Here is a 15527-nt window from a genome sequence, read left to right on the forward strand (position 1 = left end):
TTGTTTCAACCAAGGCTAGTACCAGGACCAGAGGCCTCTCCATGCCCAGAGAAACTATGACGTTTAAGTCTCTGAGTGGGTGGACACCCATCTGCATCCTTAAGTGTTCGGAGGCAAACATGGCAGGAATGCTCCCCACCACTACACTGTCCAGATGGCAAAATTCAAACAGGGTTTTAGCCTCCTTAGATGAATCCCCATTTTCTCCACCAGAACTGGGTTTACTAAGCACCTGATACATCCCGAGTTTAGAAGAGCTCTCAATGAGTCTTTCTGCCTAGTTCCCAGGTGGCGTAATTCTATGGGCATAGTTAAGGATGCAATGAGGCCACTTAACAAGGGGTCATCGTCTGAATCACTGTCAGATGGTCTTTCTCTGTGGAGTCAGAGTTCTCCCCTCTTGTTTGGGGGAGGGAGTGAATTCCATGGCTTACAAACCTTTGAGGGCCATCTCCTTTGTGCAGGCCTGTAGTCTCACCACCTCCCATTGCTGGTTCCCCTGTCTTGATAGGATGGCTTCCTCGGCCTTCTGCTGCTTGATGACCTTCTTTCCTGTATTTGAAGCAGGTGGATGAGTGCTGTGGCTGGGCATGGGGTTTGGAGGCCTCCATCTTTCCCCCCAGGAGTAATCTCTTATACGCCTTGCTGCTCAGATAGTTGTTTTGGTTTCAGTCAATTTCCATCTCCTCAGCCAGCACTCACCAGTTGTGGAGGCAAGCAGGGGCCACCCTCACAACACACAAGATATGCAGGTCATCATTCAAATACAATATAAGATATAAATGGTAACAATAAAATATTCTTTATTACCTACATAGTCTGAGAAATATAATATCGATACAAACCATTTTATGTATTACTATGTATAATACTATCATTTTTCCAAACATTTCCCTCTATCTTTTTTTCTCTTCCTGTTTAAAATCCCCCTCTTTTATAAATTAATTTAATAAATAAACTATTTTTACAAAAAAACAACAACCCGTACAGCCTTTTCCAAGGCTGCCTGGCTGAGCTGGGCATCAGAGTTGGGGGTGGGGAATGACAAGGTTTTTCTTCATTTGAAAAACCGCACACTCCCCATTCCACTTTGCCCCCACCAGTTCAGGGAAAGATGGTGGTGCCCCTCAAGCACTTCCACCCTTTCCCTGAGTAATTGAGCCTTGGCCTGCGCTGGGATGGGATGGAAGTGGGGAGGCAGTGGCAGCAGCTCTGCGGGGCTTTGAGCTGATGTCTCTCCTCCCTCTTGCCCCCTCTTTCTCTCTCCCCCCTCTTCCTACATGTTTAACCGTGGCCGGCTCCATCTTGATGCTGGGATTGGGTGGTGGAGGGGACCCGGCAGCAGCAGGCAGCCCCCAGCGTGGCAGCAGAAAAGGAGGCGAAGCTCGTGCTTCAGCTGGGCCCATCACCTGCAGCTCCAGGGGGCAGCCCCAGCGGCAGCGGGGGAGGAGGATGCAAAGCTGTCTGCCTGGGATAACGGTGCATTTGAAAAGCGGTGCATTTGAAAAGCAGCACGTTTTTCAAATGCACCACTTCCCCGGGCAGCCGGCTTCACCTCCTCCTCTCCTGCTGCCACGCTGGGGCTGCCCACTGGAGCCGGGGGCGATGGGCCACTCGGCCCAAGTGTGGCTGAAGCATGAGCTTTGCCTCCTCTTACGCCGCCATGCTGTGGGCTGCCCGCCACCGCCGGGTCCCCTCCGCCACCCAATCCCAGTACAAGACAGAGCCGGCCACAGTTAAACAGGTAGGGAGAGGGGGGAGAGAGAAAGAGGGGGCAAGAGGTGGGAGAGAGAAAGAGGGGAGAGAGAGAAAGGGGAGAAGAGAGAGAGAGAAGAGAGGAAGGAAGAGAGAGAGAGAAATTAGAGCAAAAAGGGAAGAACAAAAGAGAAATGAGAAAATGAGGCAGAGAATTAGAGGAAATAGAGAGAAACAAAAGAGAGAGAGAAGTGACTCTTGATTTAAAGCATATGGTAAAAAGCACTCAAATAATAACAGAGGGAAAAAAACCCCACCCTTCACCTGTTTTTGGAAATGGTTCAAGAGTTCACACACACACACACACACACACACAAGGGAGGAAGAGACAGGGATGGAAAAAGAGAGGAGAGAGGGAAGGAATGAGAGAAAAAGGGATGAAGAGGGAGAAATGAGAGAGAAAAGGGGGAGAGATAGGAGAGGTACCCAGAATTATTTCCCTTATTTATTTATCTATCTATCTATCTATCTATCTATCTATCTATCTATCTATCTATCTATCTATCTATCTATCTATCTATGCCACCTAGTCCCAAAGTGACTGCTGCTCAGACACTATACTTTTCTGCCCACACCAAAAAAAATTAGAGGGAACATTGGCTGGGCCCACTACATTGTTTAGTCGATGGGACCCGGAGAAGGCCAACCGTGTGGGATCTAACTGGTCGCTGGGATTTGTGCGTCAGAAGACGGTTCCAGAGGTATTCTGGTCCAATGCCATGTAGGGCTTTAAAGGTCATTACCAAAACTTTGAATTGTGACCGGAAACTGATCGGCAGCCAGTGCAAGCCATGGAGTGTTGCAGAGAGGTGGGCGAATCTAGGTAACCCCACGATGGCTCTCGTGGCCGGATTCTGCACGATCTGAAGTTTCCTAACACTTTTCAAAGGTAATCCCATGTAGAGAGCATTGCAGTAGTCAAACCTCGAGGTGATGAGGGCATGACTGACTGTGAGCAATGATTCCCTGTACAAATAGGCCTGCAACTGGTGCACCAGGCGAACCTGGGCAACCGCCCTCCTTGCCACAGCTGAAAGATGATGTTCCAATGTTAGCTGTGGATCAAGGAGGATGCCCAAGTTGCGGACCTTCTCCAAGGTCCCATATAGACAGCATTACAGTAGTCAAACCTTGAGGTGATGAGGGCATGAGTGACTGTGAGCAGTGACTCCCAGTCCAGATAGGGCCTCAACTGGTGCACAGGTGAACCTGGGCAAACACCACCCTCCCACAGCCGAAAGATGGTTCTCTAATGTTAGCTGTGGATCAAGGAAGATGCCCAAGTTGAGGATCCTCTCTGAGGGGGGTCAGTAATTCCCCCCCTGGGTAATGGATGAACAGATGAAATTGTCCTTGGGGGGCAAAACCCACAGCCACTCCGTCTTATCAGGGTTGAGTTTGAGTCTGTTGACACCCATCCAGACCCTAACAGCCTCCAGGCACTGGCACATCACTTCCACTACTTCATTGACTGGACAGGGGGTGGAGATGTACAGCTGGGTATCATCAGCATATTGATGATACGTCACCCCATGTCCCTGAATGATATCGCCCAGCAGTTTCATGTAGATATTAAAAAGTAGGGGAGAGAGGATCAACCCCTGAGGCACCCCACAAGGGAGAGACCTAGAGGTCAACCTCTGACCCCCCCACTAACACTGACTATGACCGACTGGAGAGGTAGGAGGAGAACCACCAAAGGACAGTGCCTCCCACTTCCAACCCCTCCAGCCGGCGCAGAAGGATACCATGGTCAATGTTGTTTGGCGGGACCCAGGGGAAACAATGTCATTTGGCGGGACCCAGGGGAAGAGCCTTCTCTGTGGCGGCCCCGACCCTTTGGAACCAACTGCCCCCAGATATCAGAGTTGCCCCCACCCTACTTGCCTTTAGTAAGCTCCTTAAAACCCACCTCTGTCATCAGGCGTGGGGGAATTGAGACTTTCCCTTCCCCCTAGGCTTATAAAATTTATGCATGGTATGTCAGTATGTATGATTGGTTTCTTAAATTGGGGTTCTTTTTTTTAAATTAACTTAAATATTAGATTTGTTTACATTGTATTATTACTGCTGTTAGCCGCCCCGAGTCTCCAGAGACGGGCGGCATACAAATCTGATTAATAAATAATAATAATAAATGGTCGATGGTATCAAAGGTCATTGAGAGGTTAAGAAGCACCAGGACAGAGGATAAACCCCTGTCCCGGGCCTGATAGAGATCATCTATCAATGCGACCAAAGCAGTTTCCCTGCTGTAGCCAGGCCTGAAACCCGACTGTTGAGGGCCTAGATAATTGGCTTCTTCCAAGCTGGAGCTGGAGCGCCACCACCTTCTCAACAACCTTCCCCATAAAGGGAAGGTTGGAGAATAGATGATAGTTGTTGAGAATGGCTGGGTCCAGGGAAGGCTTCTTGAGGAGGGGGCACAAGTGCCTCCTTGTAAAGAGCCAGGAAGGACCCTCTCCCCAAAGAAGCATTGACAATCTCCTGGACCCAGCTCCATGTCACCTCCCTGCTAGCCGAAACCAGCCAGGAGGGACATGGACCCAGTAAGCAGGTGGCAGAACTCACAGCTCCAATGGCCTTGTCCACTTCATCAGGTGTCACCATATCAAACTCTTCCCAGACAGGTGGACAAGGATGGGCCCCAGTCATCTCGACTGACTCGTCAGTTGACTCAATTATCCAATCAGAGTCATGGTCCGCCTGGATCTGAGCAACTTTATCAGCGAAAAACATGTTAAAATCATCGGCACTGCTCTGCAAGGACTCCCCAACTTCCCCCTGGTTAAGAAGGGAGCAGGTCATCCTAAACAGAGTGGCCAGGTGAGATTCTGGTGATGCAATTAAGGCGGCATGATACGTGCATCTTGCCGCCTTGAGCGCCACTTTGTAAGTCTTAATGTGAGCTCTTACACGTGTTTGGTCAGATTCGGACTTACTCTTCCTCCATCGCTTCTCTAGACATCTCTTCAGACGTTTCAACTCCCGGAGCTCCTCGGTAAACCAAGCAGCTCTCTGGGGTGTAGTGCCACAGAGAGGTCGCAATGGTGCAATCCGGTCAAGGTTGCAGCCTTATTCCAGGCCACAGCAAGAGACTCTGCCTCACGGTGGACAAGTGCATCTGGTATAACCCCAAGCACCCTTTGAAAGCCCTCTGGGTCCATCAGGCATCTGGGGAGGAACCACCTGGTCCATGTGCTTTCCTTGAGCCATTGGCCTGAAAGGCCATCCCCAAGTATTTGAAGGTGGTTACCTGCTCTAAGATTGATGCCATGACTTTGCATGAGATGCAGCATAGAGAGATTGGTCTGTAGTTTTCAACTAAACGTCTTTTTTGAAGATGGGGATGACCATTGTTTATGACCATAGCTTTGATAGTGAGCTGATCCTGAATGATTTTTCAAAGATTCTGATTAGTGGTTCAGCTATGGCTCTGGAGAGCTTTTTTAGGAAGTATACACACAGACCATCCAGGCTGGGACCAGCTGAGATGGAACTTGTGCAGAGGACCCTTTCACCCTCCCCCTAAACTCCCAAGCAATTACAGCAAATGGGAAAGCATGCAAAAAATTCAACCCATAAAGAACCCCCCCCCCCAAATTCAGAATGACAGAGGTCTGACAGGAACCTGACATCCTGATTATTGCATTTCATCAATTTAACATATGAAAAGGGATCAAAATTCCATTTTCTGGATATGGTATACCATGATATTGAGCTTGATGTAATATTGATATGGGTTATCTAGTAATATATTATATTCTCAAGGCAGTGTCAATCTAAGCAACTAAAATATATATATCCTAAAAGGGCCCAGGAGAGAGAATTTATTTTGAATGAAATTGTTCCAAATTTGGTATCATCAGTACATATGCATATTTGTATAATTCAGAATTTTGGAAATCAAAACCTCACATTTTAATAACAACTGCATCTTTTTCAAGATATTTTGGAGAGGAAGTCTCTACTCACAGTCACTCATGCCCTTAGAACCTTGAAGTTCGACTACTGCAATGCTCTCTACATGGAGCTAACTTTGAAGAGTGTTTGGAAACTACAAATTGTGCAAAATGCAGCTATACCAGCGGTCAGTGGCCTTCCTAGGTATGCTCAAGTTTCTTCAACACTCTGCGGACTGCATTGGCTGCCAATTGGTTTCCGGATGCGATTCAAAGTGTTGGTTGTAACCAGTAATGGGCAGCCAAAAGTTTTACTGCCACACTGTGGGTGTGGCTTATTTTGTGGGTGTGGCTTAATGGTCACGTGACTGGGTAGGAGTGGCTTGTTGGCCATGTGATCAGGTGAGAATGGCTTGAATGATCATCATTGTTCAAGTGAACTGTTAACTCCTCGACTTACAACTTTACCAGTATTGCTCACTGGGGTGACAATTTGCTTCGTGTTTTCCGTGCTCTCCTTCCTGGGTGGCCCCACCACCTCAGGCTGGGTAGCTGGGCAAACGGGTGCTGCCAGAAGCATAAATGCTGCCAATGCCACTTCCACCCACGCCTTCTGCTTGCAGCTCAGGCGGAAGGTGGCCGCGTGAGGCTGGAGGGGAGCCAGGCAGGAGAGAGGGAAGCTTGTCCAAAGCCGGGAAGGAGAAAAGAGGAAAAAAGCAAGGAGCGCAGCCGCAGCAGCAGCAGCAGGGGAAAAAAGGAGAGGCGAGAGGAGACCTGTAATCCAGGAAGTGACAGCCACCGATTAGCTGGAGCTGCGCATGCATCTTCATTTCTGCCGGTGGAATGGCGTTCCACCCCATCCTGCCTCCTGCCCACCCCTGGTTATGACCTATAAAGCCCTACATGGTATCGGACCAGACTATTTGTGGGACTGCCTTCTGCAGCATGAATCCCAGTGACCGGTTAGGTCCCACAGAGTCAGCTTTCTCCAGGTCCTGTCAACTAGACAAAGTCATTTGGTGGGACCTAGGGGAAGAGCCTTGTCTGTGGGGGGCCCATCCCACTGGAATCTGCTCCCCCCAGATATTTGCACTGCCCCCACCCTCCTCACCTTCCATAAGAGTCTAAAGACTAATCTATGCTGCCAAACATGAGGCCATTGGATTCTAGTCCCCTGGCCAACGAATGACATGAATGTTGTTGTTGGTATGATTGATTTTTAATAACGGGGATTTTAATTTAGATTAGTGGCTTCATATTAATCGTATTTGGATTTGTATCGCGTTATTCTTTTATATGTTGTGAGCCACTCCAAGTCTTTGGAGAGGGGCGGCATATAAATCTGATTAATAAATGGATAATAAAAATATGTTGAAAAGGATATGTAGAAACAGATATAGTGATACCTCATCTTACAAACGCCTCATCATACAAACTTTTCGAGATACAAACCCGGGGTTTAAGATTTTTTTGTCTCTTCTTCCAAACTATTTTCAACTAACAAACCCACCACCGCCGCTGGGATGACCCGCCTCTGGACTTCCGTTGCCAGCGAAGCACCCGTTTTTGCGCTGCTGGGATTGCCCTGAGGCTCCTCTCCATGGGAAACCCCACCTCCGGACTTCCGTTGACAGCAAAGCACTTGTTTTTGCGATGCTGGGATTCCCCTGGTGGGATTCCCCTGGTGGGATTCCCCTGCAGCATCGCAAAAACACAGAAGTCCAGAGGTGGGGTTTCCTATGGAGGGGAACCTCAGGGGAATCACAGCAGCGCAAAAACGCGCGCTTTGGCTGGTAAAAGGGGTGAATTTTGGGCTTGCACGCATTAATCGCTTTTCCATTGATTCCTATGGGAAACATTGTTTCGTCTTACAAACTTTTCACCTTAAGAACCTTGTCCCGGAACCAATTAAGTTTGTAAGACAATGTATCACTGTAGTTTGAAAAACCCCAAGGAAATTTACTGAAGAACATATTTAATGGTGGAAAATCCATCACCTTGTGTGTGTGTGAGTTTTCCCCCTGTCAGTAAAAAACAATCCACACTAAATATGAAGTATGCTGGGGATTACACGCGTTCTGAGAATGTTTACCAGATCACAAGGGTGTAATGTTTTATAATGCCCATCTATCACAGTCCAAAGAAACAACCTTACAGTATATGACCTGTTAGTATTTTATGCAATCATTTGAGAAATAAAAAGAGTTTGAAGTGATAAATGTTTTACTGGTTAACAAGTATTTGCCTATTCATATCAATTCTGACAAACCAACTAACAAAGTATCCCACATTTTACTCAACACTTTAATCCAGAGGGTGGATGGGGGTGGCTTCAAGGAGGGAGATACACAGACAAAACACTTAATTGAGAGTCTTGTGCAGATCTTATTTTTCACACCTCTAATTCAATTCATTCTTCCTTTAGATTACAGACAGTACATTAAAGAAATATTTGAAACAATGAAAGATCCTAATGCTGTTCCAGGTGAATATGTGTTCTTGAATGAGAGATACTCAAAGCTAAGGATCCTAGATCATCACCTATCTAAACAAGAGAGAAAAAAAGAAATTCTGGATATAGGAAGGAACCATCCTGAGTCTTCAACCACCATTGAAACATTATTTAACTGTAACAAAGGTGGATCAAGTCCAAAAGTCGTTGTACTACAAGGAGCTGCAGGAATTGGAAAAACAATGATGTCCAAAAAAATCATGTTTGATTGGGCTTCTCAACAACTTTACCAGGACAAATTTAATTTTGTTTTCTATATTTGCTGTAGAAAGATGAATCTCCATGCAGAGACAGAGAAGCATAGCATTGCAGAGATAATTTCCGAAGGATGGCTCAATCTTCACGAGTCGAAAAAGGTCATTCCAAACATACTAAAGAATGAAGAGAAACTTCTGTTCGTAATTGATGGGTTTGATGAATTGTATTCCTTTGATTGGTCCAAAGATTCCTTTTGCTCTGAACTCTGGAAGAAGGAGCCAGTGAGAATTCTTTTGAGCAGTTTATTTCAAAAAAAGCTTCTTCCCAAATCCTCTCTTATAATCACAACAAGACCAACTGCTTTGCAGAAACTCCATTGTTTACAGAACCCAGGTTATTTTGAGATATTGGGATTTTCTCCTGAGGAAACAGAAGAATATTTCTACAAATTTTTGGGAAATAATGACCAAGCAATTAAAGCTTTCAGATTTGTTAAACAAAATGACACCCTTTTCAACATGTGTGCCATTCCCCTTTTGAGTTGGATCATCTGCACAGTTTTAAAACAGGAGATGGAGAGAGGCCAGGATCTTCAGAAGACACCATACACTCTCACAGCAATCTATATGCTGTATCTCTCCAGTTTGTTAGATTATCACCATAAAGAATCCAAACAGGATGTTCAATCATATGTGAAAGGCTTATGCTCTTTGGCAGTAGAAGGAATCTTGAATGAGGAGATATTGTTTATGGAAGAAGAAGTCAAGAAGCACATTTTAGACCTGGGAAACTCCCTCCCCCTTTTTCTGAATCAGAGCATCTTCAAAGAAAAGATTGGTTGTATTCAAACCTACAGCTTTATTCATTTAAGTTTCCAGGAGTTTTTTGCTGCTTTGTTTTATGTCCTAGAAGAAGGAGATGAGCAGCATTCTCAAAATCCGAATGAAAATATGCAGTCATTATTAGAAATACATAAATCTTTTGAGACTGAAGAAGTATTTCGCTTTCTCTTTGGTTTTTTAAGTGAAGAAAAAACAATGAGAGAGTTGAAAAAAAAATTTGGATGGAAAACTTGTCCTAAGATTAAAGAATTAATGTTAAACTGGGTGAAAGATAAGTTAAACAATGATAGATCTTCCATATTGACAATATTTCATTATTTATATGAGACACAGGATGACAATTTTGTAAAAAATGCACTATATGGTGTCACTGAACTAAGGGAAGGGTTCAAGTCTTCTATGGAATGGATGATCTTCAACTATTGTATACAACACTGCCAGAATTTAAAGAGACTTGATGTTGACTGTTATTTTGAAGATGTTGCAAGAAATGAGTAAGTATTTTGAAAGTCTTTTGAACATTTCATTTAGTTTATCATCCTGTCACTACTATTCTATAACTTAATGTCTCAAACATAATAAGATAAAAGAAAAATATTACTTGGGAGTAAAGATATTTGTTTGTTTGTTTGTTCGTTCATTCATTCATTCATTTCCTGAGCAGGAAATCCTAAAGCACCCCAGCCAAATGGCAGTCCAATCTCCTCTTGAAAGTGTCCAGAGTTGGGGAGTTCACAACCTCCGTGGGCAGGCTGTTCCACTGGTTGACTGCTCTGACTGTCACGAAGTTCTTCCTTATTTCCAGGTTGAATCTCTCCTTAGTCAACTTCTAGCCATTGTTCCTTGTCCGGCCCTCTGGTGCCCTAGAGAATAGAGTGGCCCCCTCCTCTTTGTGGCAACTCCTCATATACCTGTATACTGTTATCATGTCCTCTCTGGCCCTCCTTTTCTCTAGGCTACCCATGCCCAGTTCCTGCAATCTCTCTTCATAAGTCATGGTTTCAAGTTTCCTACTCCAGAGTTTCAATGTCTCTTTTGAAGTCTGGTGACCAGAACTGGATGCAGTACCCCAGATGTGGTCTGACCAGGTCGTAGTAGAGTGGTATTAATACTTCCCTGGTTTTGGAGTGTATTCCCCTGTTGATGCATTTTAGGATTGTGTTGGCTTTTTTGGCCGCTGCTGCACATTGCTGGCTCATGTTTAATTGATTATCCACCAAGATTCCGAGATCTCTTTTACAGTCACTACAGCTAAGTGGGGTTTCTCCTAGGCTGTATGTGTGTCTAAGATTTTTTTTGCCCAGGTGAAGGACTTTGCTCTTGTCGACGTTGAACATCATTTTTAAAAAAATATATATAATTTATTGATTTGTTGAAAAGGGAAAAGGGAGTATAAAAAGTAAGAAGGGTAGGGAAGAAAATTATACATATCCAATTAACATCTGTAATATATGCAACTTAGTGTATATCTGTGCCTAACTTTAGACTAAGCACAGTCCTATTACGTTCAAGGTTTACAGTTGGAATGTAAAAAAACATATATCCAAATAGCATCCATTGTCGATTCAAAGTAGTGGGCTGTAGATGTTTGTCAATTCAAAGTAATGAACTATAAATAGCCGTATTACATTCAGATTTTACACTGTGTAGTTTTTTATCCAATAATACATATAGTACATATAGTAATTTAAAGGTGGGATTAGTTAAGTATTATAGTCCTTAGTAGGTATGTATGTATTTATTTATTTATTTATTTATTTATTTATTTGTTTATTTGTTTGTTTGTTTGTTTGTTTGTTTGTTTGTTTGTTTATTTATTTATTTATTTATTTATTTATTTATTTATTTATTTATTTATTTATTTATTTATTTATTTATTTATTTATTTATTTATTTATTTATTTATTTATTTATTTATTTATTTGTTAGATTTGTATACCGCCCCTCTCCGCAGACTTGGGGCGGCTAACAAGAGTAAAAAAAATTAATATTAAAAGTAATGTAAAAAACCCCAATTTAAGAAACCAATCATACATACAGACATACCATACATAAATTTCATAAGCCTAGGGGGAGGGGAATATTTCCATTCCCCCATGCCTGATGACAGAGGTGGGTTTTAAGAAGCTTACGAAAGGCAAGGAGGGTGGGGGCAACTCTGATATCTGGGGGGAGTTGGTTCCAGAGGGTCGGGGCCGCCACAGACAATGCTCTTCCCCTGGGTGTCGCCAAACAACATTGTTTAGTCAACGGGACCCGGAGAAGGGCAACTGTGTGGGACCTAACTGGTCGCTGGGATTCGTGCGGCAGAAGCCGGTCCGGGAGATATTCTGGTCCAATGCCATGAAGGGCTTTATAGGTCATAACCAACACTTTGAATTGTTACCGGAAACTGATAGGCAACCAATGCAGACTGCTGAGTGTTGGTGTGACATGGGCATATTTAGGAAAGCCCATGATAGCTCTCATACCTGCATTCTGCACGATCTGGAGTTTCCGAACACTTTTCAAAGGTAGCCCCATGTAGAGAGCGTTACAGTAGTTGAACCTCAAGGTGATGAGGGCAGGAGTGACTGTGAGCAGTGACTCCCGGTATGTGAGAGGGTGAAGTTTGGGTGGGGGAAGGGAAGGGTAGTGGACGGGGAACAGTAGTACCTGCAGATTAGCAGGCATTGGTGGTTTTTGCGACTTGTTTTTTGTGGTGTGTAATGAATGTAAGAGATAGAAATAAGTCGGGATTAATTTGTTAGTATTTATATATATATATCTATAGGATTAAATCCAGAGAGTAGTTGAAACTCAATAATTTGCATTTGTATGTTCGTGTTATTGGTTTTCTTTTTTGGTGTTTGGTTTGGGATTTTGTTGTACAAGGTAATTGATTTGATCATTATTTTTTGTTTTGAACATCATTTTGTTAGTGTGGGCCCATGCTGTTAATCTGTCTAGGTCTTTCTGTATAGAAGTCAGACTGAGCTCCCACAAATGAATGTCCCTTATTGGACTCATTCGGCCCTCTGGTGCTCTGGAGAATACAGTGGCACCCTCCTGTCTGTGGTAACCCCTCATATACCTGTATACAACTATCATGTCCCCTCTGGCCATCCTTTTCTCTAGGCTATCCATGCCCAGTTCCCGCAATCTCTCTTTCTAAGTCTTGGTTTCAAGTCCCCTAATCATTTTGGTTGCTCTTTTCTGCACCTTCTCCAGAGTTTCAATGTCTCTTTTGAAGTGTGGTGACCAGAACTGGATGCAGTACTCCAGATGTGGTCTGATCAGGGCGTAGTAGAGTGGTATTAATACTTCCCTGGTCTTGGAGTGTATTCCCCTGTGGATGCAGCTTAGGATAGTGTTGGCTTTTTTGGCCGCCGCTGCACATTGCTGGCTCATGTTTAGTTGATTATCCACCAAGACTCCAAGATCTCTTTTGCAGTCACTACTGCTAAGTGGGGTTTCTCCCAGGCTGTATGTGTGTCTAGAGTTTTTTTTACCAAGGTGAAGGACTTTGCTCTTGTCCACGATTAACATCATGTTGTTAGTGTGGGCCAATATTGTTAATCTGTCTAGATCTTTCTGTATTTTGAGCCTGTCCTCTAGGGTGTTGGCTACCCCTGCCATCTTGGTGTCGTCTGCGAATTTGATTAGTTCCCCTTCTACCCCTTAGTCCAGCTCGTTGATGAAAATATTGAAGAGTACAGGGCCTAGGACGGAACCCTGTGGTACCCCACTGCCTACCTTCTTCCATCTGGATTTGGAACCATTGAGGACAACTCGTTGCGTGCGGTTGGACAGACAACTGTTTATCCATCTGCATGTGTTGTAACCTACCCCATTTTTTTTCTAATTTGGGGATTAGGAGATTATGGTCAACTTTATCAAAAGCTTTGCTGAAGTCCAAGTATATGAGGTCTACTGCGTTGTGTTGGTCCACTGATTTGGTTATGGTGTTGAAAAATGATATGTGGTTGGTTTGGCATGATTTGTTTCTGACAAACGCATGCTGGCTGTTGGATATAATGTTGTTTGTTTCTAGGTAGTGGCAAAGTTGCTTTTTAATTATTTTCTCCAGTATTTTTCCAGGTATAGAAGTCAGACTGATTGGTCTGTAGTTGCCTGGGTCAGTCTTTTTACCTTTTTAGTGGATGGGGACTACGTCATCTCGTTTCCAGTCTTCCGGAAGGTCTCCAGTGGTCCAGGATTTTTGGTAGATGAGGAGAAATGGTTCCGCAATGGTGTCTGCCAGTTCTTTTAGGACTCTGGGGTGAAGTCCGTCTGGCCCTGGTGATTTGTACTCGTTGAGCTCCCACAAGTAGTCCCTTATTGTGTTTTTGTCTATGTTGAGTTCGGTTCCAGGGCTGTTTGTTGCAGACTTGCAGGTTGGTTGGTAGGTGGTCTCATTTTGTGTGAAGACTGATGCAAAGTAGATGTTGAGCAGCTGTGCTTTATCTCTGTTGTCTGTGATTTCTTTACCGTCTTCGTTTTTTTAGTGTAGTGACTGTTTCCTTGATTTTCTTCTTATTGTTTATGTGCTGGAAGAAACTTTTTTAGTTGTCTTTGTTGTCTTTAAAAATGATGGCCTATATATTCTATAATCTTGTTGAGAAAATAGTTATACGGAATAAGCTGCAACCTTAACATTTCAAGCCTTTCTTTTACAGTTTTATGGATTCACAATTCTTTAAATTATTTTATTCATATGAAGACTGACTTCAATGTAGGGGATTTTTCCCTCCAATAGAATGAAAGAAGAATAATTACCACATTGCACTTTGTAGCTGCTTGTGACCTGTTGGATAAGAAGCTGGCTGAAGAGCTCTTTTCCCAGGCTTCAGCCTCTTTAGCCACAGGGCTGAACTCAGGTTCTACTCAGACTGTGCTTAATACATTGTGTTGTTGCACTTCGAGATCCCTGAAATATTCTCTGTGCTTATTTCTTTTATTTGTACTGTGTTTCCCTGAAAATATGATATGTTCCAATATTAAGCCTAATCAGGCTTTTCAGCACATGGGCTAAAATAAGCCCCCATCCAAATAAGGCCCCTTCACTACGTTCCAGGAAAAAGGGGTTACATTTGAACCATAATGGAACCAGACTGCTAGTTATTAATATTAAAAAGGTTTCAGAGCAGCTTTTAAACTGATCCCGATGGACAAGTTGACAGGAGCTGGGCAGCTTCCGGTTCGAGAAGGGGCACTGCCACATATGGACACATTGATGAGTTAACAAGAAAACTAAATTGTAATAGTCAAGCAGAAGGACATGATAGGCCTTCTACAATTTCTACAGTCAAATTCTACAGTCAAAATCTACAGTCAAAGTTGAAAGTGCATCAGAAAATTACATATAAATGTACACAAATGCTAGAAGCCTTCAAGCAAAATAGGGGAATTGGAATGCTTGGCGAAAGAATATTGATACTATTGGCATAACAGAAACCTGGTGGACATATGAAAACCAATGGGACACAAGGATTCCAGGTTACAAACTTTATAGGATGGACAGGAGAGGGAGAAATGGTGGCAGTGTGGCCTTGTATATAAATGAGGAGTTAGAATTTCATGAACTCAAAGTTCAAGAAAATTCAAACTCACCCACAGAAACATTGTGGATAAAAATCCCAGGACAGAAAACTAATCTGACATTAGGGATCTGCTATCGCCCTCCCAACCAAACTCCAGGGGCAGATTGCTCTTTGGAAAATGAATTTAAGGAGGCCTGCAAAAGAAATAGGGTAGTCATAATGGGGGACTTCAACTATCCCCAAATAGATTGGGTACATTCTTGCTCTACACATGAAAGAGAGACAAGGTTCCTGGACATGTTAGCTAATTATTCCCTTGAGCAGATGGTCATGGAACCAACCAGGGGAAAGGGGATCCCAGACTTGGTTCTAACTAATGCACAGGATCTGGTTCGTGCTGTCTTTCTAACCGAGCCCATAGGAACCAGCTTAACAATGGTTAACTATCACTGAAAACAAACACAGAGACCTTAAACTTTCACAGGGGGGAACTTCACCAAAATGAGGAAAATAGTAAAGAAGAAACTAAAAGGAACAGTAAAAACAAGTCAAATCCTTCCAAAATGCTTGGAAACTGTTTAAACATACGTTACAACAGGATCAACTAGAATTTTTATTTTATTTGTTCATTTGTCAAATACACAAATACATAGGGAGAAAAATAGACACGTGGTGATATATATAAGGGTAAAAGTGAACTTAGAGGAGAGGATATATGAAAGGAAGAGAATATATATGATAGGTGAAAGAAACACAATTGGACAGGGGACGAAAGGCACACCAGTGCACTTATGTA

General features: G+C 43.5%; 1 protein-coding gene across 9 annotated transcripts in view; it reads left to right on the plus strand.

Moving 5' to 3' along the window:
* The window catches only part of LOC139162864 (NACHT, LRR and PYD domains-containing protein 12-like), a 128701-nt gene that overhangs the window by 37160 nt on the left and 76014 nt on the right, over positions 1 to 15527 (plus strand). For all 9 annotated transcript variants that reach the window (XR_011558390.1, XM_070743765.1, XM_070743754.1 and 6 more), the window contains one exon: positions 8083 to 9703. Coding sequence is in view for 8 of the 9 variants with exons in the window: in XM_070743765.1 (XP_070599866.1) it covers positions 8083 to 9703 (1621 nt within the window). In the remaining variant the exon portion in view is untranslated. The remainder of the gene's footprint in view (positions 1 to 8082; positions 9704 to 15527) is intronic.

The sequence above is a fragment of the Erythrolamprus reginae genome, chromosome 1 (genome assembly GCF_031021105.1).
Source record: "Erythrolamprus reginae isolate rEryReg1 chromosome 1, rEryReg1.hap1, whole genome shotgun sequence".
Classification (NCBI taxonomy): domain Eukaryota; kingdom Metazoa; phylum Chordata; class Lepidosauria; order Squamata; family Dipsadidae; genus Erythrolamprus; species Erythrolamprus reginae.